The sequence below is a fragment of the Ursus maritimus genome, unplaced genomic scaffold, assembly GCF_017311325.1.
Source record: "Ursus maritimus isolate PB19 unplaced genomic scaffold, ASM1731132v1 scaffold_5, whole genome shotgun sequence".
In the NCBI taxonomy this organism is placed as follows: Eukaryota; Metazoa; Chordata; class Mammalia; order Carnivora; family Ursidae; genus Ursus; species Ursus maritimus.
In genome coordinates, this window is record NW_024426663.1 from 30,833,039 (window position 1) to 30,858,708 (window position 25,670).

The 25,670-nt window shown below is 39.2% G+C and overlaps 1 protein-coding gene across 2 annotated transcripts in view; it reads right to left on the minus strand.

The window, feature by feature from the left end:
- Positions 1–25,092, minus strand: part of SV2C (synaptic vesicle glycoprotein 2C) — a 153,744-nt gene extending 128,652 nt beyond the window's left edge. For both annotated transcript variants that reach the window (XM_008691274.2, XM_008691273.2), the window contains exon 1: positions 24,465–25,092. In XM_008691274.2, the coding sequence (XP_008689496.1) occupies positions 24,465–25,041 (577 nt within the window). In that variant the 5' untranslated portion in view covers positions 25,042–25,092. The remainder of the gene's footprint in view (positions 1–24,464) is intronic.
- Positions 25,093–25,670: the final 578 nt, after the last annotated feature.

Consider the following 25,670-nt stretch of genomic DNA (forward strand, 5'->3'; position numbering starts at 1 on the left):
TAAACCAGTTAACTTCCCAGAAATGTCACTGCTATCCAAATATTGATAGGATGCTATGTAACATACATGTTGTATTTTTACAACTTTCTTCTGCTTAAGATCCAAAGAGAAAATTCATCATTCATAGAATCTCAGCATCCTAGAAGGCCAGGGGTGATAAGATCGTTGGGAAACCTCTGGCACAATCTTGGGATTCCACAGATGGGTCTGGACAAAACTAATCAGTAGCCTGATACTGAAGAAACCCTGGGCTCTGATTCCCAGCCTAAAGGCCCTAATGAATAAGTACCTGCCTTTCATGTGCTCCATATAGCAGGTATGTACTGTGGGTGCTAAAAAAAAAAAAAAAAAAAAAATATATATATATATATATATATATTACTAAGTCACTATATGAAAATAAAAGCAATAATAAAATGTACAGCCATTTCCTTGGAAGCAGTCATTAAACATTTCAGGTAAAAAAGACAGAAAGTATTACCAGGGCTAAAGGGTCAGCAGGGCCTCAAAAATACCATTATCTGATGGTGCCTCTTCCCATCACTGTGTCAATGAAATTTTCTTATATCTTCAGTGTTGTTAAAATCTTATTAACCTACTGGCTCATAGAGCTTAATACTCTAAACCAAATTATCCAAGAGCATCCATATAGACTGCAAAGAGCTTCAGTAAAATGATCAATGACATGAAAATGTAGTCTACAGCTAACAGAGCTGAGTAACAGGTTTGATTTAATATTGGAGAATCAGGTGATAAGATCCCACCATTTTCTTGTTTCTGTCCTGCATTTTATACAGTCATTAAAATACATCATAAAAGGCCACTGCACACATACTTGACTTAACTTTACAAAGCAAGCCAGTCAATTTTCCAAACAACCTTACATGTCTATTGTTTTTTAAAAACAGCTTTATTGAGATATAATTCACATACTAGCCAATTCTTCTACTTAAAGTATAAAATTCAATGGTTTTTCGTATATTCATAGATTTGTGCAACCATCACCACAGTCAACTTTAGAACATGTCTTCATGTCAAAAAAAACCCTTTGTAGCCTTCAGCTATTGCCCTCATTCTCTTTAGCCCTAAACAACAAATGATCTACTTTCTGTACCTATAAATTTGCCTATGCTGGACATTTCATAAAAATGGAATAATGGTATAATATGTGGTCTTTGTAACTGGCTTATTTCAATTAGCATAATATTTTCAAGGTTCATCTAGATTGTAGCTTGTAAGTACTTCATTCCTTTTCATGGTCACATAATATTCCATCATTTGACACCAAATTTTATTTATTCATTCATCAGTTTATAGACATTTGAGTTGTTTCCACCTTTTATAATCAATAATATTACTATACACATTCATGTACAAGCTTTTGTATAGGCTTTGATTTTCACTTCTCTTGGGTGTACACCTTAAAAGTAGAATTGCTGGATCATATGATAACTTTATTAACCATGTGAGAAACTTCCATACTTTTTACCAAAGTGCCTGCATTTAAATTCCCCCTAGCATTGAGGGTTCCAATTTCTCCAAATCATTGTGAACACTTATTGTTATCATCTAATTTTTTATTTCTAGCCAACCTGGTGGGTGTGAAATGGTATCTCATCTTGTTTTGATTTGCATTTCCTTATGACTAATGATGTTGAGCATCTTTTCATGTGCTTATTGGCCATTCAGAAATCTTCTTTGAAGAAATGTCTGTGCAAGTCTTTTGCCCATTTTTAATTGGGTTGTCTTCTCATTATATATTGTGGACACAAGTCCTTTATCAGATACATGGTTCAAAATATTTTCTCCCATTTTATGGGTTGTCTTTTCACTTTCATGATGTTGTGCTTGGAAGCAAAAAATGTTTTTAATTTTGATAGCCTAATTAGTTTATTTTTTTCTTTTGTTCCTTGTGTTTTATTGTCATGTCTAAGAATCCTTTGTCAAAACAAAGGTCATAAAGATTTCATTTTCTTCTAAGAGTTCTATAGTTATACCTGACATTTAAGTGTTTGATCCATTTTGTGTTAATCTTTGCATTTGGCATGAGGTAAGGGTTTTATTTCATTCTATTGCAGGCAGCCATCCAGTTGTCCCAGCACCATTTGTTGAAAAGACCATTCTTTCCACATTGGATGGTCTTGGCCATTTGTTGAAAATCAGTTAATTACAGAAGTATGTTTATTTTTGGACTCTTAATTCTATTTCACTGATATGTATGTCTAACCTTGTGCCAGTACCACACAGTTTTGATCACTGATACTTTGTAGTAAGTCTTGAAATTGTAAATGCCCCTAGATTTTAAATAACAGTTTATTAATTAATTTGTTGTCCTTTTTTGAGATTGTTTGGTTATCTGTCCCTGGAAGTTCCATATGAATTTTAGAATTGGTATGTAATTTCTATAGGGAAGCTAGCTGGATTGTTTTGTTGTTGAATTTGTAGAATAGAGTTAGGAATATTGCCATCTTAACAATAGTGTCTTCCAATCCATGAAGATAGGATGTCTTTCCATTTTTTTAGGTTCTCTCATTTTTTCAGCAATTTTTTTTAAGTCTTAGAGTATAAGTTTTATATTTGTTTAATTTATTCCTACGTATTTTATTCTTTTTGGTGGAATTACATAAATGGAATTGTTAATTATCATTTTCAGATCGTTCATAGCTAGTGTATAGAAATAAAATTTATTTCAGTATATGAATTTAATAACCTGCAACCTTGCTATTATAGGTTAAATTGTGTCCCCTTCTCCCTAAAAAAAGACATATTGAAAAAAGGATATGCTGAAGTCCCTTAATACCTCAGAATGTGACCTTCTTTAGAAATAGGGGCACTGCAGATGTAATGAGTTAATGTGACATCATACTGAAGAAGGACAGACCCTTGATCCCAGATGTTTAGTCTCATTATAAGAAAAGGAGAGAGACAAAGATGGCCCTGTGATGATGAAGGTAGAAATGGGAGTGATGCATTTATAAACCAAGAAATACCAAAGATTGCCAACAGAAGAAGCGAGCAAAGCAAGGAAGGATACTACTCAGCCTCAGAGGAACTGCCAACACCTTGATTTTGGACTTCTAGCTTCCATAATTATGTGAAAATGTATTTCTATTGTTTTAAGCCACCCAGATTGTGGTACTTTGTTACAACAGCTCTTAAAAACTAATATATTTCCTAAGTTTGCTTATTAGTTTTAATAGTTTTTAGCGAAGTCCTTAAGATTTTCTGTATACAAGATCATATCATCTGCAAATAGTTTTACTTCTTCTTTTCAATATGGATGCCTTTTATTTCTTTCTCTAATTTAACCGCCTTAGCTAGAAGCTCCAGTATAAAATTCCATAATGTAATAATTGTAAGAAGGTAATGTTAGGTTTGTTACACTTGTAATATGTTTAACAACACCACAACAAGGTGGGGAAAGGAATAGAGCTATATAGGAGTAACATTTCTGTCTCACAGGAATTAAGTTAGTGTAAACCTAAAATTAATTCTAGCAAAAATTACCAAAACTGACTCAAGAAGCAACAGACACTATGAATAGGTCTAAAAAACAAGAGACATTAAATTAGCAATCAAAAAAAACCCAAAAAACAAAAAACAAACCACTCACAGGAAAATCTCTGGCCCAGATGGCTTCACTGCTGAATTCTACCAAATATGTAAAGAAGAGTTTTGTTTTGTTTCTGAAAAAAAGAATTGGTTTGTGAAAAAGCGTTTGTTTCTGTGTTCAAATTACCATCTGCAGTTATTTTCTTAGCCCAGTACAGTTTTGTTCCATGTACATCTTTTGTGCTATTATTGGCAAACATGTTATATTTCTATAAGTTAAAGGCCCAACATTATATATATATATAGTATATAGTGTATATATTGTGTATAATGTATATATATGTGTGTGTGCGCATATATATATATAGTGTGTGTGTGTATAATTGCATATATATATGTGTACAGTGTATATATATGTGTGTGTGCGCATATATATATATATATATAGTGTGTGTGTGTGTGTGTATAATTGCTTTCTAAATCATTTCACAGAAGAAGGGAGAAGATACATCCATTTATACTATCTCTTATAATTTTACAATGTTCTTTGTTTTTTTCATATGGATTCAAATTACTGGGTGAGGTCATTTGCTTTTAGCCTGAAGAACTCCCTTTGGTATTTCTTGTAAAGCAAACCTGTTATCAATAAATCCTCCCTGCATTTTTCCTTTCCAGGGCTATCATTTTGCTTTCATTTCTGAAGGATAGCTTTGCTGGATATAAGATTTTTGGTTAACAGGTTTTTTTTTTTCCTTTCTGCTCTTTCAATATGTTATTCCACTATCTCTGGCCTCCACCGTTTCTGATATAAAGTGAGCTGTCAAAACGGATCTTGTTTTATCATCAAGTCTGATCATTTCTGCCTTTTGATTGGATTGTTTAATTCATAAATATTTAATATCATTGATATAGTTAAACTGACATCTGCTCTTTTACTTTTTGTTTTCTAGGTATCATGTCTCTCCCCAATGCTTTCTTTTTCATTCAGCTAATGTATTCTAATTTAGCATTTAAATTTCTTTAATGATTTCTCACTACATTTTAAAATTATTCCTTAGTGACTTCTCTCTTATGAGTGGAAAGTTGTTTTACTGTTGCTGCTTTCAAGATTTTTTCAAATGTTTGCAAGTCATATATCTAATAAAGCGTTCATATCCAAAATATATAAGGAACTCCAACAACTCAGTAGCAAAAAAACAAAAACAAAATTAAATAAGCTGATTTAAAAAATGCACAAAGACCTAAATAGACATTTATCCAAAAAAACATACAAATGGCCATAGGTACATGAAATGGTGTTCAACATCACTAATTATGAGGGCAGTGCAAATTAAAACTACAATGAGATATTGTCTCACAACTGTTAGGATGGCCATTATCAAAAGAACAAAAGATAACAAATGTTGGTAAGGATGTAGAGAAAAGGGAAGCCTAATATACTGCTGGTGGGAATGTATTTGGTACAACCATTATGATAAACATAATGGAAGTTCCTCAAAAAAACAAAAATACAACTGCATATGATCTGGAATCCTACTTCTTGGTACATACCCCAAAGAAGTGAAAGCAATATTTCTAAGAGATATCTGCACTGCCATGTTCACTGCAGCATTATTTACGATGGCAAAGACATGGAGTAATCTAAATGTCCATTGGCAGATGAATGGATTTTAAAAATGTGGTATATACACATACAATGAAATTTTATTCAGCCTTAAAAAAGAATACAATCGTGCCATTTGCCACAACATGGATGAATTTGAAAGACACTGTGCAAGGTAAAATCAGTCAGATATAAAAAAAAAATCAAATACTAGCTGATCCCACCATTTCAGGAACTTAAAATAGAGACTAGAAAGGTGAGAATCAGAGAGTAGAACAGTGGTTGACAGCATCTGTGGAGAGGGGAAGGAGGGGAACCGAGAGGCAGTGGCGTTGATCAAAGGGTATGCAATTTCATTTACACAAGGCAAGTAAATCCTAGAGATCTCCTGTAAGGCACGGTGCACACAGTTAACAACATTTACTTCATACTTAAAAATGTGTTAAGGCAAAGGCTGACGATGACAGGGTTGTATTTATTAGCACTGTTCTAGTATTAGGGGCTTTTTAAAAAGATTTTATTTATTTATTTGAGAGAGTGAGAGAATTCGAGAGGGAGGGAGGGGCGGTGGGGAGGGAGAAGAAGAGGGAAAGAATCTCCATCAGACTCATGCTGAGCTCGGAGCCCAGGACCCTGAGATAGTGACCTGAGCAGAAACCAAGAGTTGGACACTTAAGCGACTGAGCCACCCAGGCTCCCCATCTAGTATTAGAGGCTTGTATACATTGTCTCGAATCCTCCCAGCTACTCTCTAAGGTGACATTTTAATTACAACTAGCTATAGGCTACCAAAAACAGAGGATGAGAGGCTCTGGAAAAGTGATGATCACAGTTTTTAAAAAGCCTACAAGACAAAGCTACTATTTATTTTCTTTTTCCAGATTAGTTTACTTAAGCTCAGAGAAACTTGCCTGAAGACACATGACTGCTAGACGACAGATCTAGGATTCAAACCCAGCTCTGCCTCAAAGCCTTGGACCATCCTGTGCTTCTTTCCTGCATATTCTAATGGGAATACATAATTAGACATTTGATAGCCACAGGCCTGGAAATCATCAGAAAAAGCCTGATGTTGCCTCTATATTAAATCCTTCCAGCCCTGTCCTCTCAAAGTGCTAGACATTCCTTCTTTTGAATCTCCCTGTTGCAGCATCTGTGACACTTAGGTGCCCTCATCTGCCACATGCCAATCTCTCTCTCTGGTCTGTAAGCACCTGAGAGCAGGGACTATGTCTTTACAACCCCAGGATCCAGTCTGGGACCTGGGCAGGGACCACGCTAAGGAAGTGTTTGCTGGATGATGCATAAAGAAAGGCAATTAGAATCACAGCACATATACAGACAGAGTCCCAAGGGCTAAATCTTGGGAAGACCCTCTAGGGAGCAGAGAGAAGAATGAAGAATGAGTACTAGAAGAGACGAGAGACTCCAGAAGGAGCCAAAGGCAGATGCAGTTTCAGGGAGGAGGGGGTGGTTAACATTTTATTAGGCGTGGCCTCCCACTCAATTCAGGTGATGTGAGGAAGCTTAGGGAAAAGGCTATTCCTGGGAACTTCTTTCAGGGTCCAAACTGGGGGAAGTGCTGGGGTCTTTACCAAACAGGAACAGCTCAGGAGGCCCCTGGGGGCAGGGGTCAGAGGAAGCACCTGCCCCATACTGGGAAGAATCTGTCCATCCCCTGGCTTTCCTCACTTCTCCTGGCTTTACAGCAGGCCATCCGGGATGCATTTCTGTGTCATAGCTATAAGAATTCATTTCTCTCTGAGGAGGGAAATCGCATTTCTGGGGGAACAACGCATCGCTCTGTGACTCTGAGAAAATGTGATCAGGGATCCTACACACCATGTGATGTACAGTAGGGGTCTGCAGGAGCCACCGTCACACTATAAATGTAGTGTGCCCAGTGTGGGGAGAGGGCAGGCAACAGGGGGCTTCTTTACTGATCCAGCAGAAACCCAGGGGGCAAAGCTGTAGTGTGTAGTCCTAGAGGACCCTCTCACTGGGTCGGAGGCTCACCCCAAGGGAGTGGTCAACTGGGAGCTGCCTTCTCCTGGGCAGTTCTCTACCATTTATCGTTACTATTTGACTGCTTAAATGCGAACATTTCAACAAAGTTTATTTTATTGTTAAATCCAGAGGTACCAGTAACTGATACAGTTTTCAATTTGGAAAAATAAATAAAGTGAGATAGCAGCAGCTAACTCACTTCTCTCCTGGTTTGCCAATTTCTCTCCTCTATATATTCTGGATGTGATTATTGGCACATAATGACATAGGAGCACTAGATAATAGCTACAAATGTGCAATTTTCCCTTGCAGAAAAGGATTAATATTTTTTCAGCTGCTCCAATCGCTGGTATAATTATGTTACTAGAAGCATTATCCAAAACAAATATACTACAGTACCTTAGAACCAATTTTTAAATACTGATTTGTTTTCCTTCTCTTTAAAAATAGACATTAAAACTCAGTTTAGTGATTAATCTTACATCTGTCCTTTCCACCCTCTGCAACGGTTTTCTTATTGCCTCGGCCAATGTCATTTCCTCTGCCACACACCCCCTCCCTAAAGCACTCTCGGTTATGCCCACCTCCTCCCCTTGAAACCCTTGCTGCTCTTGGCCTCCAGGCAGTTGAGACTTTTCCTACGATTTATTTATGACTTTTCTCCACTCCACCCCTAAGATTAGCTGAAGATCTGTCACTACCCTCCTCTCTTCCACAGGCTCTCCCCTTCGGCATGCATCCTCTCCTGTGGGCTCTGCATCTCTATTCAGAGATGTCTCCAATACCCATCTCTAGGGCTAGTTTCCCTGCCAAGTCTCAGGACCCAGTTCTAAATGCCCTCCTGGGCAGTTTGTCCTGAGTCTGGTTGGCATCTCAAACTCAACAAAAAAATCACTGGGCACCAGTGATCACTGGGCTAAGGGTAGTCTGTGACTAAGACACTCAGTTCCTGCATTTGCAATAACTAAACTCTTCTTCCCTCTTCCCTCCCACACACAGGCTCCCTGTACTTCCCCACTAATCCCAGAAGTACAGTTTATATTTTATGCACTCCTGCCCAACACAATACCTGGGCATGAAACCTCAATGCCTTATGGTATGTTCCTCTCCCTTGCTCCCACTGCTAGTGGGTTGTGCAAGTCCAGGACTTCACTGGAAAACACCCTCTCCTCTCACAGACCCTCTGCATCACCCACAATCAGGCCCTCCACACCTACTGACTGGACCACTCAATGCAAATGAATCTTAACTAATCCCGCTGGCTAATCTTGGACCCATTCTAAACACAGCAGTCTCCCAAAGGAGAGGTCTCACCACATCACTTCTCTGCTAACACCTCAAGCACTCCCTACCTGTACCAGAATAAACTCATGGAGTCTCCATGAACAGGTAAGTCCCCACCCACCCTTCCAAGTGCTCCCTTCTACGTATGCTCCACTTCAACAAAACTGAACCACAATCTACTCACAACACCAGATTCATGGTTTTCCTGCCTTCAGCCTTCGCTCAGTCTATTCTCTCTCCTAGAAACCCCCTTTGCCCACCCCTGGCTCAGCAAGTCCACATTGTGCCTGCAGTGGAAATCCTGATCAAATATGACAGTCTCCTGAAACCTTTTTAAAAACCACTCCTCCCTCAAACAGAATTAACCTCTCTGTCCTCTGGTCCCCCCACCGTTTTGATGGGAAGTGCCTTGTTCCCAGGCTTTTGTCTGGTGGATCTCTGTATTTGCCACAAAACTGTGCAAGTGTCTTGCACCAACTCAGTAAGAATTTGAGGAATGAACGAGTGGGGGAACCCCTGCTGGTGTCTTTCTGTGTCAAAACTGCTAAATTTTGAAAGGTTACATTCCACAAAGGCATCTCTGACCTATTAATGAGAAAAAATGAGTAGCTAACTACATGATCAGACAGAAAGCCCGGAGAAGCCAACCACTTTCTCACACATATAATCGGCCTCCACTTGGGTGTGTGCATTTACAGCTGGATCGAGTCCCACTGCAGGGCTTTCCTTTGTCCCTGTGAGCAGTCTGGTTAACTCTTACCAGTTTCCAATCAGTTTTTTGACACAGCAGTACTTTTCCTATTTCTGATTTAAATAGATTCTGCAGAGACAATCAGCCACACTCAGAAAAGTCATTCAATTTCATGTTACACGGGAGGCAGGAAAAACCTGAAGGATTCACATTGTAATTTTATCACCATGGCTCTGGTACTGAGAAACTATTTCACAAAGTAGAATCACACTGTGCCTTGCACATCTGGGGACCATTCTGGGATGCATGGCTGTAAATGTGGTTAGGGACTGTGAAGACCCCCACTGTGTAGGAGAAAGACCAGGGTAAAGAAATCAATAGCCATTTCAGTGGAGAAAAAATGCACAAATGTGCATCCCTCAACTGTCGATAAGAGATTTACTGTTCGGAAAGAAAACCTCTCCTTGAAAATGCTACATAAGGTTCCTTTGTAATGCATGTTGCTGTATATTGGTGAATTAGGGAAGTACTCCCACTTACATTATCACACGCCCCATTGTTTAAAATCATAGTATCACATTTAACCTTCACTATCAATAATGTTGGAGATGCTGCTGCTTGGCTGGGGGGAGGGGCCTAAGACAGCGCTACCCACAGTGGGGTTCATAACCATCAGCTTCAGCCTCACCTGTGATCCCAGCTCATCCTAGCATGAGGAACCTCAGGCCCACCCCAGGTCTGCTGTATCAAAACCTGCATCCTCAAGTGAAGTCTGCATATGGTGTCTGAGAAGAAGTGGTCTAGATCATAGTGTTTCCAAAACTTTCCTTTGAACAAGAATCATTCAGAATGCTTATAAAACATATATACAGTTCCCAGGGCTTACCCTAGCACTGATTCACGAAGTCTGAGAATGTATGTGACAGTGATTGAGATAGTGAATTTAATGACTGATGGGATGTCTGACACACAGGGCAAAGAACAAACTCTAATCCTTCCACCTCCTGCTGTTATCACCACTACCAGAAGGGTGGCCAGATTTAGCAAATAAAAACACATGATGTCCAGTTAAATTTGAATTTCAGATGAACAAATAATACTTTAAGTGTATGCCAAATGTTGCACGACACATACTTTTATAAAAATATTATTTGCTTGTTATTTATTTCAAATTCAAATTTCCCTGGGCACCCTGTATTTTACCTGGCAACACTATATCCTGATTTTGGAATATCTGGGAGAGGGGAGTGGGCGGCAGAAAAGTTTGGAAAAATAGATCAGTCCCAGGTTATGGAGAACTTGGAATACCATACTCAGGAGTTTAAGGCAATCTATACACTAACCAGCAAACAATTTAATCAGGGATGTGATGCCACCCAAATCCTCCACCCTCCTCCCCCAGACATGATCTGAAGAGCAATGACAAGTGGGCTGCTGTGACAAGAGTCTCCATTCCAAAGACCCTTTAAGGTGGGAACACAGAGGGTGCAGGGGTCATAATCATGGTCAGTGACCACATCACCAAGAATAGGGAAGTTAAAATTTCAAAACCATAAGTTTATTTTGCATTAATTCTAAACTCTTAAAGCATTTATTTAAACCCTGCCCTGATTCATAAAAATAATTTAAGCCAGCTACTTGACTTTTCACCAGAATAACTGGGCACAGCTGAGTCCTAGCCTGATTTACAAAGAGCTATTTGCAACTGGGGAAAAAAGTTCACAGTAACACACCAAAAGCAAAACTTCCAATGTCCTTCCAATGCCTACCCTGATAGCACCTTGAGCCTGGCTTCTGGATGTCCTGTTTATCTGGTATAAAGCCTCATTTATAAAGTCAAGCAATTACCCAATAACTCTCAAGTCCATCTCATAGTCTATTTACTCTTATTTAACAGATAATTCTTTTTTATTTATTTTTATTTTTTTAAAAAGATTTTATTTATTTATTTGACAAAGAGAAAGACAGCCAGCGAGAGAGGGAACACAGCAGGGGGAGTGGGAGAGGAAGAAGCAGGCTTCCCAACGGAGGAGCCCGATGTGGGGCTTGATCCCAGGACTCCGGGATCACGCCCTGAGCCGAAGGCAGACGCTTAATGACTGAGCCACCCAGGCGCCCCTAACAGATAATTCTTAACAACTTTAGTTATCTAGTTTCCTAATCCACAGCACAGATACATCAGGGGATGAGTTAGAGAGAGTTAAAGTGGCAGCAGAGACAGGATGATAGGAAGGGGTGAAGAAAAACCAAAGTATTAAATAAAGAATAAAAATCAATACCCTGAATCAGGTGAAGAAAAACCAAAGTATTAAATAAAGAATAAAAATCAATACCCTGAATCATCAGGACACATTTAAATGATTGAAGATAAATTTAGAAATAATATAAAACACTTTCGATTTCCATTTAAGAAATATGCTTAAATAAGAAGAGCTTTGACTTTTGAGGAGGTAAACTTTATTTACCTAAAATATGTACCTCACTTCTCAAACAAGTTACATAGCGAAGTCACACATTTTAATCTAATTATTATCCTGACTCCAAGCTTACTGAAAAATTGCCTACAGAATATTCTAGGTTATATTATTGGTTCCCCTCTGATTTTTAAGTAGCATAATTCATCTACATCCAAATCCCTCCCTGCACTCTCAAATATTCCCCAAGAAGCTCAACAAGAATTCATTAGTCTAGAATATTCTTATGTGAGAGGCCATTACAGCAAACTCCACGCCCAGAATTAGTCTGGAATCCGTCAGAAAGAAAGCTACCAGGAGGAGCAGTTGCCACTAAGAACTGGAGCCCCGTCAGGACCCCAATTCCTGTGAAAATGCAGGAAACAGCTGGCACAGCTGCTCTGGGAAGACATTTGTGTCTGTCCAGGACTCACTGCTAGTCCGGGCAGCTCCTCAAACACGGGACACAGGTGAACTCCGTCCATCTCTGAAGATGGCTATGAGCACCCAACCACCTCCAAAACAACTTTCTTCAAATTGTTTTTTTTTCCCCTTTTCCTTTTGAATTGTGTTGAATTTACACAACACAAAATTTGCCATTTTAACCATTTCTAAATGTACAATTCAGTGGCATTATGTACACTCACAATGTTCTGCAACCATCACCACCATCTTTCCAAACAGAACTCCAAACGGAAACTCAAACTTTCGAGCAGTAATTCCTCATTCCCTCTCCCGTCCAGCCCCCAGTAATTCTAATCTACTTTCTGTCTTGAATTTGCCTACTCTCGATAATTCCTATAACTGCAGTCATACAATCATTTGTCCTTCTGTGTCTGGTTATTTCCCCTAGCATAAGGTTTTCAAGATTCTTCCATGTTGTAGACTGTCTCAAAGCTGCATCTTTTTTCTTAAGCATTTCTTTTATGATTTACTTTCTATTTGTTTTCTCTTGTTTGATTTTACATTTGGTTTCTTATTATTTAATGTCATCCGTCCTTCCAACTTGGAACATCACTAACCACCACATGGCTTCCTCCTGTCCATCCATTTCCTTCCTTAACTTGACAAGGTGGAGATGCTGACTCCGCCTCAAGGTGGTAGCTGCCTTACACTTCAGCTCATTGCTGTCAGGAAGCACTGTCCCTGAGGGATAGCAGCCTTGCTTTTCACATTGCCAGAACACATCGTGTTTTGCTGTTCCACTGGAATCCCCAGGAGAAGGGGTGTGTGTGTGTGTGGTAGAAATATCTTTGCCATGAATGAGCCTACAGAAGTCAAGTATGGCAACCCATAAGCATATGGTCTCAGAGTGTAGAGAGGGAAGTCCAAGCATAAGATCACAAAGGTAAATTGGATTCTTGGTTCTGGAGGTAAAAGCATACTCCCCCCAAACTTCTCCCAAATATGCCTCAGTTCCTGCTCTCCCCCTCATGGCTATGGTATCACCTGTGGGTAGATTTGGTTTCACTTAGTTATTGGGAAGGGTAAAGAGACCCCATCCTAAAACCTTACCTGGTAGCCTAAAACTTGGCCTCTCACCATCGGTTCTCTCCTTTCTGGTAGGCACATTATGTCCATATTAATTGGGTTAACAGCAGGTCTTTATGCTACCCACCCTCAGCCTCTTTGAAGGGGCCACACATTTTGCTCTTACTTTGGTTCATGCAACTACCTCCCAAGGACTGAGATATTCTTGGTAACGATTTTACTTAAAACAACTTTTTCTCTTCTCTTTGAACATTATAAATACCTAAATGTAAATACCAAAAGACATCAGGAATGTAATTTATTTTGTGTGTTGATCTTTGGTCATTCAGACGTCACCAACTATTCTCCAAATGCTTGTTTCTCAAAGAACAACAGAAATCTTAGTCTCCTAGAAGAAAGCTGGGCTCCAGCACTTACTTGAAAGCACCTTATTAACATCTTGTCTTAAGTAGAGCAATGCCCAACTTTCTCATCTTCTCTTCCTAACTTCACAAAGGGCCGTACTGAATGGGAAGCAGTCCCTTTAACTTCCCCTCTAAGAGCTTGATCCTCTGCTCTGTCCCAAACGGAACTCTCCCGGGCACAAACCAAGGGTGCCGTGTGGATGCAAAGTGCATCCTAGCACCTCCAAGGCAATTTGCCCTATGGAAGTGCCCAGGGGTGTGGCTCCATCCTGCTCTCCTTGAGCTCTTCCCTGGGTGCTCTTCTTCGCCTCCCACCCCAACTTTCTCTGATGTTGCTTGGCTGACCTGATCATACAGATGTGTGATGACCACTCCACCAAGCCCCAGCCTGGCCTCAGTGCAGCCTAGTAGGTCTTCTGTTTGGTTGAGAACTCCCTCAGCAGGGGCATAACGAGCAGAGTCCGTTGTCCTTCTCTTTTCTTTTTTTTTTTTAAATGGTAATTATATCGATGTCATTTATTAAGGACAATGGTGCAAAGTTACTAGAAGAGGCAGTGTGAACAAAACACAAGACAGGCAGATAAAGTGGACCCAGTATGAAGCCTGTCACATGCTCGATTCCCCACCACCCAAGGGCACTCCATCCTGGCCTCTGCCCGGGGACCTTCCGTCTGAGGCTGAGGAGTAGCACTTCTTTAATATGCCCTCTCTGCTAACTTTAGCTTTGGCTACACTTCTTGCCCTTGAGATGTCAGACACTCAGGTAGTGTTGGCAGGAAACCGCAGCTATGTCCAAGATCAGGGCAAATCTGAAAATTCCCTTCTGTACTATCCTAGCGCTCTAAGCCTCAGGGTTTCTCTCATCTCCGCCCAGAGTCTCTGTGGCACCAGCTAGCCTCCAGAGGACGAGAAGTGGAGCCTGGTGCTCTCTATTTTTTTTTTTTTCCAAAACAAAACTCAGCAATTTCTGGGCAATAAATACAGGCATGCCCATGGTCGGGAGAGGGACTGAAGCTCTCTGATGATGGTGTTCCCTCCAGAGCTACTCTTTCCATTTTTGTAGTTCTGAGTCATTCAAATGTACTGCATTTACAAACACAAAGTCCCCCATTTCTCAACATTCCCAAAGTATTTTAAGCTGGTGAGACTAGGCACATGATGTACTAAAATAAAGCCCATACTAATTTGACTACACTTAGCACCCAACAACTATAACTGCTTGGGTGAATGTTTACTGAATTATATTTGCACCATATAATTATATATGCTTTTCCTTTGATCTTTCCCTTCTTCTGAATAATCTGAATCTGCCGTAAGTTCTTGGAAGGGTAAGACCTTGGTTTCTTATCTTCCTCCTCCTTCTGAATCTTCTCAGGCTCCGCATCACCTGATGTAGATCTGCAAGTAATGGAGCCTCTTGGCACAGAAAACTCCTCTATGTTAGTTGGGGAAAGGTGCTCGTCTAGGTGGATGAATGATCAAAAAGAGCCTCCTCAGAGTAGAATTAGCAAAAGTCACCTTTTTCTACAGGCAGGTGGAATCAGCCACAAGCCAGGGTGAATGGCTTGGTAAGTAGAAGAAGGACTGGATTCCAGCACCGGCCAGGTGGCTTTGTGCAGGTTACAACTTGCACAACTGTACGTAACAGCCCCACAGTGTAAGTTGGCTACAGAAAGTGCTTGCACTAGGATGTTCAGTAGTTTCTTAGTTGTCAGTTTCTCTGTTTCCAGGCTTTGTCTTGAGAGTGAAAAAATAAACTTAATGGCAAAAACAAGCAATATTCCAACATTTAGAAATGTTTGCTCACTTAAGATTGCATTTTTTAATGTAGTAAAATACACATGACAAAATTTATCATCTTTAGTATTTAGATAACAGAGATGTGAAAATAATTTAAAGATCATCATATTGTTTTTAAGCAAATTACTTACATTAAAAAATTAAGTGGAAAAACTCATTGTGTCCTCATCATTTTATACTTGATAAGAGATCTCAATTTTGGAACTGAAGATGAAAACTATACCCAAGGACCTCTTTTACTTTTTCTCTCACAATCTTAAAAAGGCCAATAAGAAATTTCTAAGTGTAAGGTAAGAATGTCATTTTGCAAAGATGTGTGTTGGGAATACTTACTTCAGTAATTTATCAGATTAACTCTTCAAGATGAATGTAATCAAACCATTTCCTACTCTCTGAAGCATTCTTCAGGAAGCTTAGGTCCTATAAAAGTTCTTGTTATGTAAGAATATTGAGAGGTTAGATTTCCCATGAAAGGGGGTGACTGCATCTTCATGTTTGGAATTCAAACCTGCAAACCCAAATTATTTGTAGTTACTAGGTGATTAACATTTCAGATTGCCTTATTTAAACCAATCTGCAATTAACAAATTCTCTAAACTGACAACAGTCGGAAAGTTCTACAGGGACTTCAAGGAGAGTTCCACACTGAATCAGGATATGTAAGGCCAGGACCACCAATGGAATCAGAATCCTCATTCAGGAATGTTCTAGTATGTAGAAATATAGGGAGTCACGATGCAAGGATCAGTCTTCAGGTTCAAAGCTGTACTGTGAGAAAACCCCCAATGAGCCTCAGAAAAAAAGGTATTTACTATCATATTCTCACCATCCCAGAATGCTGCTTATTGTCAAGTTTCAGGAATGTGGCATGGAGTTTCTGTTCACTCCTATCCTGTGAAAATGGATCACAGACTCTCTGGATGGAGGAATCTTTTCAGGCTACTTGGGCCAATTCCACTATGACGTTAGAAACTTCAATTCTCTCAGGAGAATATGAATGACCAGAGGAAATAAGACCCAGGAATATAATGGCAACAAATTATTGAGTCTTCTTTTCCAATTTGGCAATAATGAATCCAAATAAGATTTTGCTAGTGTTGGTGGACAGGATGTTCTCTAGAAGCCAATAACTTTTTAATTCCAATTAGAATCACTATGACAGCCTAGAGGCTAAACAGAACCAGAGGGCGTACACACACACACACACACACACACACACACACACACACACACACACAGACAGTGGATGTCAAACCTCCCTTCAAGAAACCGAGACAGATGTCAATGACAAAGGGATTATTAGGCAGGGTACATAGCTGCTGATCCTGAAATCTGCACCCTACACTTTTAGAGTACAAAGCCCCTCATTTTAAAATTTAGTTCACACTTACAAAAGTAGAAGAAAAACACTCCTAAAATTCATATGAAACCACAAAAGACCTTGAATAGCCAAAGAAATCATGAGAAAGGAGAACAAAGAAGGAGGGCAACACACTCCCTGATTTCAAGCTATACTCAACAAACCAGTATGGTACTGACATAAAAACAGACAAACAGACCAATGGAACAAAATCGAAAGCCCAGAAACAAACTCAAGTTTATATGGTTAACTGATATTTGGCAAGGGAGCAAAGAATACTTAATGGAGAAAAGACAGTCTCTTCAATAAACAGTGCTGGGATAATTGGATATTTACATGTAAAAGAATAAAACTAGACCCATAACTTACAGCACTCACAAAAATTAACTCAAAATGGATTAAAGACTTAAATGTAAGACCTGAAACCATGAAACTCTAGAAGAAAATATATGGATAAATCTCCTTGACATGGGTCTTGGTAATGATTTTTTTGGATATGACACTTAAAGCACAAGCAACAAAATAAAAAATAAACAAGTGGCACTACATCAAACTACAAAGATTTTGCACAGCAGAAGAAGCCACCAACAAAGTAAAAAGAACACCTATGGATTGGGAAAACAATATTGGTAAATCATATATCTGATAAGGGGTTAATATTCAAAATATTTAAAGAACTCCTACAATTCAATAGCAAAAAACAAATAACCCAATTTAAAAATGAGCAAAGGACCAGAATAGACATTTCTCCAAAAAAGAGATATGAAAAGCCAACGTGTATAGAAAAGATACTCAACAACAATAATCATTATGGAACTGCAAATTAAAGCCACAATAAGATATCACCTCACCCCTGTCAGAAAGGCCATCACCAAGAGGACGAGAGATAACAAGTGCTAGCCTGCATGGAGAAAAAAGGGAACCCTTGTGCACTGTTGGTGGCACTGTAAACGGGTACAGCCACGCGGGAAAATAGTATGGAGGATTCTCATAAAATTAAAAATAGAACTACCATATGATCCAGCAATTCCACTTCTGGGAATATATCCAAAGGAAACAAATTCTAAATGAAAATATACCCTCACTCCCATGTTCATAGCAGCATTATTTGCAATAGCCAAGACATGGAAACAACCTAAATGTCTATTGATGGGTGAACAGATAAAGAAGTTATGGTGTACACACACACACACACACATGCACACACACACACACTGGAATATTATTCAGCCCCCAAAAAACCAAAGGAAATCTTACCATTTGCAACAACATGTTGGGGCCTTGAAGGCATTATGCTAAGTGAAACAAGCCAGATGAAGAAAGAAAAACACTCACTTATATGTGGAATGTAAAACAACAATAACAATAACAAATACCCAAAGACCTAAAAAATAATAATAATAATAATAATAGGAAAAGAGATCAGACCTGTAGTTACCAGAGGCAAAGGGGGAGGGTAAGGAGTAGGGAGAAATGGGGGAAAGTAGTCAAATGGTGCAAACCTCCAGCTATTAGATAAGTAAGTACTAGATGTAATGTGAAAAATGATGAATCTAGCTAATACTGGTGTATGATATACAGTTGACCCCTGAACAACACAGGTTTGAACTATGTGGGTTCAAACTACATGGGTTATATACAGATTTGTTTTGATAAATACAGTACAGTATAGTAAATGTATTTTCTCTTTATTATGATTTTCTTTTTACTAGCTTACTTTGTTATAAGAGTATAGTAGTCTTATATAGAATATAGAATACATGTAACATACAAAATGTATGTCAATAGACTCTATGTTACCATAAGGCTTCCTATAAACAGCAGGCTATTAGTAGTTAAGTTTTGGGGGAGTAAAAAGCTACATGGGGAATTTTGACTGTGCAGAGGGTCGGTGCCTCTAAACCCCACATTGTTCAAGAGTCAACTACCTAGGAAAGTTGCTAAGAGGGTTCTTATTCCTAAGAGTTCCCATGATGTGGAAACAAATTTTTGCTTTTCTTTTTCCCCCTCTCTTTTCTTTTTATTGTACCTGTGAGAAGATGGACATTAGCTAAACCTAGTATGGTCATCATTTCACAATATATGTAATCAAACCATCATGCTGTACACCCTAAAATTATACAGTGATGTATGCCAATTATTTCTCAATAAAACTGAGAAAAATATAAAGAGTATACCCAGATGCTGAAAGATCAAAGCTTGGACTAAAGCTAAGACTGCACCACTTTGTTATCAACTTGGATATATTAATCTACCTGACAGCACTGGGAATGGGTGATACAGACTGAATGAAAGGACTGGTTCAATGAACAGTGAGCCAGCTTCTGTAATCTGCCTGTAGTCTAGTGGCAATCAGCAGTCAATAGGACTAAAGCAAAAGGTATCTCAGAAACTCCAAGCTTGTTTTGTTTTTTTTAAATTCATGCAGCTAAAGATAAAGGAGCTAGAAATCTCAAAAGAATATATCTTCCTTTATTAGTACCTAAAAGAATAAAGGAGTGTATGGAGGGGTGGAGAAAGAGAAATTAGGGATAGTTCAGGTCATATTCATCCAGCTCAGTCTTCAAGGAGATCACCCTTTATAAGTGGCAAACAAGGTAAAAAGAGAGAGAGAGAAACTCTGTATGACCAAGGAATTCCACCACAGGGGTAGAAACTACAGAAAGAAAGGTTAAAAGACATGCTTCAGGTCTACAAGAGATTTGTTTGTTTTCTTTCCCATTATATTCCTAGAGTCTAAAATCATACCTGTCACACAGCAAGTGCTCAACAAATTTTTGTTGAATGAACATTATAGTTGTTAAGAGAAGATGTACAAATGTCAAATAATCTGACTTGATACAGTCGATAGCCAAGTATTGATTAAAATGAGAATCACTGCTCCATTTCTAGCCAAAAAATATATCCTAAATTCACAAAAATCTATATTTATTCTAGAATTATTTACAATTTTTTTTAATTTCCAAGAGTTTCCAAAAATGAAAAAAATGTCAAGTAAAATTCTATTCATATGTACAAACATATTCTTAATGCTTTGATGTTCGTGGTCTACCTCCGTTTTTGTCCAGCATGCCAATTGACCAGCCAATATTGTGGATGTTCTAAAGGAAAACTAGTATGTACGACAATAGGACATTTCTCCGGGAAACTCAGGGGACCACCCAGGTAGGCCTCCCAGGTGCTAGCTACTTCCACCCAGTCCTACTCTGGACCTGGGTCCTGCATGTTCCAAAACTGGACATACCAGCACGCGCTGAACAGACCCATCTCTCAGAAGCAGACTCCCAGTAGTCAGCCTCACCAAGACAGATGGGAAAAAACAGAATGGACATTTGGTGAATTAAAACAAAAAAACAGAATTGCCAAGAAGACTGGCAGGTTTTGGCAAACACATTCCTGACGGGCAAATTCTAAAGAAAGGTGAATTTGAAATCTTTAAAGTGCTATGGTGCGTGGAATTAGAACACAAGGTCTTTGCTACAAGACTCATGTCTTCCCAGACTCCAGGCTGATGTGGCCTTCCTTACAATAGGGTCCAACATCTGCATCTATGGCTTTCTCCCATTGGTCCTCCATGACTAACGAAGTCAATTTTAAACAACACATTCTTACTTTAGATATATCAGTATCTTCAATGAGTTCTCAAAGTGGTAATGATCTCAGAAACTGTCATCTCAAATATTTGTTGAGATTCTATTATATACCAGGAACTGACTGGGTAGGGGAGAGACAGTAGTTAACCACACAGACAAAAACCCCTGGTCCCATGGGGCTTATATCCCCTCTATTTTAACTTCTGCTCTGCCTCTTTAAGATGACTTTGTACTATGGGCTGATTTCACATGTTAATTCTTGGAGAAAATCCTATTTCTCATTTGTGACTGTTGCCATTATGTACTGTCTATAAATACAAAAAAACAGAAAACAAAAAAACAAAACCAGACAATATCCTCTATTAGGGTTTTAGAAAAGGGCAGAAAAAGATCTAATACCAGCAGGTGATTATATTGTTGGAGTCCACAGACAAAAAATGAATTTTAGATCATCCCTTGAGACACCAGAGTGGTATATTTCTGCCAGTAATTGAGAATATCGTCTTCTCCTAGAAGTAAACCCAATCGAGAGGACTTTAAATGAAAATGTTAGAGAACTGGAAAGCAACATGGGATGATGAGCTGGGGTGTGTGTTCCACAGTCTGCCTCTCCCAGTACGCAGCCCTGTAGGCAAGCTGCCCACACGGCTAGGGCTCCTCCCCTCACTTTTAAGATGACAGGGTCTGCTTAAATCCCTAAGACATGGAAAGCTGGGAAATACCAGGATTTCCCTTGAAAATAGGAACCAATCCTTACTCATCTCAATCTCCCTTACAGGGCCTCAGGCCATGCCCCACACATAAAGCCACTCCACAAATACTACTTAACCTAACACAGAACCTACTGTAACATCAGAGCGGCAGCTGAAGTCACTGATACGCCAGATAAGATGTTTAAAAATTTGTGTTCTTTAGCTGTCGAACCCTTTAATAAGTAGCCTTGCTCACTGTGCTCCTCTCAAGAGCTGTTTGCACAGCCAAGAAATTCTTCAATGCTTGAACTGAGAGACCCTTTGCAACCTTTCCTGCACAACCCTGCAGCACCCAAGAGTTACACATCTCTTCCTTTTCCCACAACTTCCAGGCCTTCCCACTCTCCTGGCTGCTCCTCTTGCTCCGGCTTCTCTTTCTCAGTCCTCCTCCTCACCACCAGCCCCGTAAACGGCCTTCTGCAGGACACTGCTGGCCCCCTGGTTAAGTTCACTTAAATGACGTTGGTAGTGTGATCTTAAATGAGATGGCTCACAAACCCACTATGCTCCAGCCCAAACGGAGAGTAACCCGCGGGGCTCTTCGGACACCCCCGAGGATCTCTCAGTGAGAAGTCTAAAAGCAACTCTTCATCCTTCTTCCTCATGTGAAAACCTGCACTCTGCATTACTTAATTTGATGAATCTCCTTCTTTTCATCAACTGTCCACTTGTTCCACCAACTGAATTAATCAAGGACCAATCCCTGATGACTCCAACCTCTGGAATAGCACTTAAATCCTTGCCTTTTCCACACTCCGTTGGTGAGGTCCTAACCCCTCATGTGGTCTCTTAGCCTCAAGTCTCTTTACTTAACACCTCTCTCCCAGCTATTGATACTTGCTTCTTTATACCATTAACCTGCAGGCATTTGTGAGTTCTCCGTACTAGAGGGTAACTTCTTTGGATATAGAACCTTGTCCTTATTTGTCCTATTATCCCCTGTGGTAACACTGTGCTTTGCACATAATAAGTGCTCAATTAAACAGACTTTGACAATAAAGCATGGATTATCTTAAAGCAACTACACTTCCTCCCTCAAATAGCAGTTTGTTAGATAATTAAATATTTACTCTTTTACCCAGCCCATTAACAATGTTATATACACACACAGACCATACACATAGACACATGCACACACAGGATGCTCTTAACTCCTTTGAAGTCAAACTTCTAGCAATACCAAGAGATGATTTATCTCCCAAATAACTGAGACATAAATTTGTTAATATTTTTTTCCTGATCTTCCTTGAGAAAATGACAAAATGCTCAGTAACAAATGAGAAATTATTTCCAAATCTATATCTCCCAAATACCACCAAACATGGGTCATGCATCTTTCTTGCATTTTGATCCCACTGCTGTGACTTAGTGTGGTAATTATATTACAAAGCTATTATTCGATGAAATGAAAATGGCAAAACAATTTAAACGCCTGTCTAAAAAAACTCCATTAGAATGCAATTATAAGTGAAATTACAATGGCAAAATAATTGAAATGCAAGTCTGGAAGGCACAGTTAGGAAACCATTAAAATTCTTCTGCTGAGGACTCGCAATGTTGAGGGAAACTGTATACTCCTGGGGACACATTTTTACTTCACTAAAGCAGTCAACATTTATGGAAACCTGAAAATATCTGTGCTCTGATTGTCCCACAGCATTATCTACACTTCCGGATGCCACCTAGGGGTGTGTAACATCATCGGGGTTTACAGGTTTCTGGGATAGACTGATAAGAGAACCATGGGCGATGCTGTGCTTCCACTCAGGACCAAGAAGATAAAGGCACAAGGGCAAGCTCAGTTTAGATTTCCCTGCAACGTTTCCAGTATAAAAGCTAGCATATAATGGGAAAAGATTTTTGTCCTAAAATTAAGCTTCCAATTATTAAATATGTGTGTGGATGTATTTTAAAGGATCTATCTTCTTAAAATGTTCTGATTTTGCAAATTCTTCATAAATATTTTGATGCCCAGGTTTACATAGATATATCTGCTCACCAAAAGAAAAAAAACAAAGACAAAACACAGTGCTAGATATACAAGCGATACACTGAAATGATCAATTTGACAAATGACTAAGGACCCTCCTCTGAATCATGTTCTGTATTTTGATGGCTGAACACACAGTTGAGTCTACCAGCAAAAACATGCAAAACATGCCCCATTCCCACCGCCCCCCCCCCAGTCTGCTTCCACGGATCTCTCTCAGTTAAATGACTAAAAAAATAGATGCTAGGAGGAAGTCATATAAAGAAACAACTGTTAAATAAGATATAAATCCTTTTCTCATTTATGATATCTCTGTCGCAATGTCACAGAACAGGTAGAAAATGGCATTTGGGGTACCTGGGTGGCTCAGTTGGTTAAGTGTTCAACTCTTGATTTAGGCTCAGGTCATGATCAGGGTGGTGAGATCAAGCAAGGGAAATAAGTGGGAATGTTAACTAAGCTTTGCAACAACATGAACCTTGAGGGCATGGTAACTTTATTTTTGTTTAATTTAATTATTTAATTTACTTATTTATCTTAGAGAGAAAGTGTGTGTGTGCGAGCATGTGCAAGGGGAGGGGCGGAGGGAGGGTGAGGGAGGGAGAGAATCCCAAGCAGGCTCAGAGCCCAATGTGAGAGATGTGAGATCATGACTTGAGCCAAAATCAGGTGTCAGATGCTTAACCAACTGAGCCACCCAGGTGCCCCATGGTAACTTTAAAACAAAAATCAAATCTGCTATCTAGATATTTTATAGAGAGATCATATTATTTTTACACATATAATTGAGATATTAATATGATTTGAAAGAGACTTTTAAATCATATGAGGAAGTTTTTCCAGTTTAGGTGCAAAAGTATGAACTTTGAAAACGATAGAAAAAGTCATCTAGAGAAAATTCTATGAGTAAGATAAGAATCTATTCCATGAATAAATTCTATGAGATAAACAAGCAAACATACACATAGATTATAGAAAAAAAAATTAGCAGGGTCCCCAAAGTATTTAAATCATAGTATCATACATAAAATTTGAAATTTGAAATCACATTTGTCAGAGTTTTATAGAATTAACCTCTATATTTAGAAAAGTACTCAAATAGGTTTTCATATAATAGCTTTATTAGCTTCCAAGGGCATATCTTTGGAAGTTAATAAAGGAGAAACCAATAAAACATTTATAATATTATAAGTTAAAATCTATTGCTCTAACTTTGAAATGCATAAAGATATAAGTTGGATTAATGGGTGGATAGATGATAAAGAAAATATGGTATCAAATGTTAGCTATAGGATCCAGGTGGTGGATATATATGGGCATCCTTGTACAATATTTTTTTTTCTTTTGTATGTTTAAAATTTTTCATAATAAAGCATTGGGGAAAAAATGCAGTGCTCTGGATGAAAAGTATTTACTCTATTTGTTAACTGTGCTCAACAAATAATCCAGGTTCAGAATTTGTCTCACTGAGGCAGGGCACTCACCTAGCCATCCGGATCCTGAATTTGGAATGCATAGGTCTGTCTCAGCGCTGGGCAACACGAAGCCAACAACAAACACCTCCACACCGTCCGCCATCAGGGCCATGCCCAGGACGAAGAAAAGGGCCCACTGGAAACGGCCGTGACCACACTCTTGGATTATCAGCTCATACTGCTGGGCTAGTTCTTCCTCATCAGCTTTCCTCTCTGACTCCAGCTCCTGCCGGTCCTTGTGCACATCCCCCTTAGGCTGCCCCACTGACACAATGCTGTCCTTCCCTTGGTTCATACTGGGGATGCCCTGATACTCCCCTTCATAGATTTCATCTTCTTCATCATGACCCTCGGTAGCTTCACTGGAGCCTTCATCATCATTGGCGTCCCCATCATAGGTCTCTCCCGATGGGTAATAGTCATCATTCTCTTCATCTTGGAATCGACTGTAGGACCTCTGCGTGTATTCATCCTGGGCCCGGTCCACTGCCTGACTCACCTTCTTTACTGTTTGTTTCTTCACCTCTCGGGCAATGTCCTTGGCACCCTTCATCAGTGAAGTCCTATCCTTGTAAGAGTCTTCCATCTTCTCTCAACCAATGGCCAATGCGAAGACAGGAATTCTTCAGACTCTGATCAGTGGTTCGGCCCTGACTGCATCATCCACTTTGGGGTCAAAACAGAACTGCAAAAGAAGAAAAACCACACGAAATATTTATTATTCCTTTCTTGTCTTTTTTTACCATTTATTTCTTGGTCTCTTTTCACTGCCCCTCAGACTAAGACACAGAAATAGCTTTTCCTTTCTTTGATCTCACTGTCCACATGCACACTGGATGCTGGTTCTCTGCTCAGGTGTGATCAGCGCTTGCAATACTTATCAGTTTCACTGTTGTTAATTATTATTATTTGGTGTTTAAGAAACTCTGTCCCCTGGGAACTTTAATAGAATACACAGGCATTCCCCAGAGAGTAAAACAGGACATCTGGCCCCTCTGAAAGCACATCTAACACATTTGAAAGTGTTATAAAGATATACTCTGATTGAGAAAAATAGTATTGCTCAGAGACATGCACACACTGCAAAGGCAAATATATAAGTATATTTGTAAAATGCATTTCCCCTCTACTTTCACTATATCTCCTTCCAATAAATAAGAAAGACTCATATGGCACCCAAAACTGCAACAGAATATTTCAACCCCCTAGCATAAC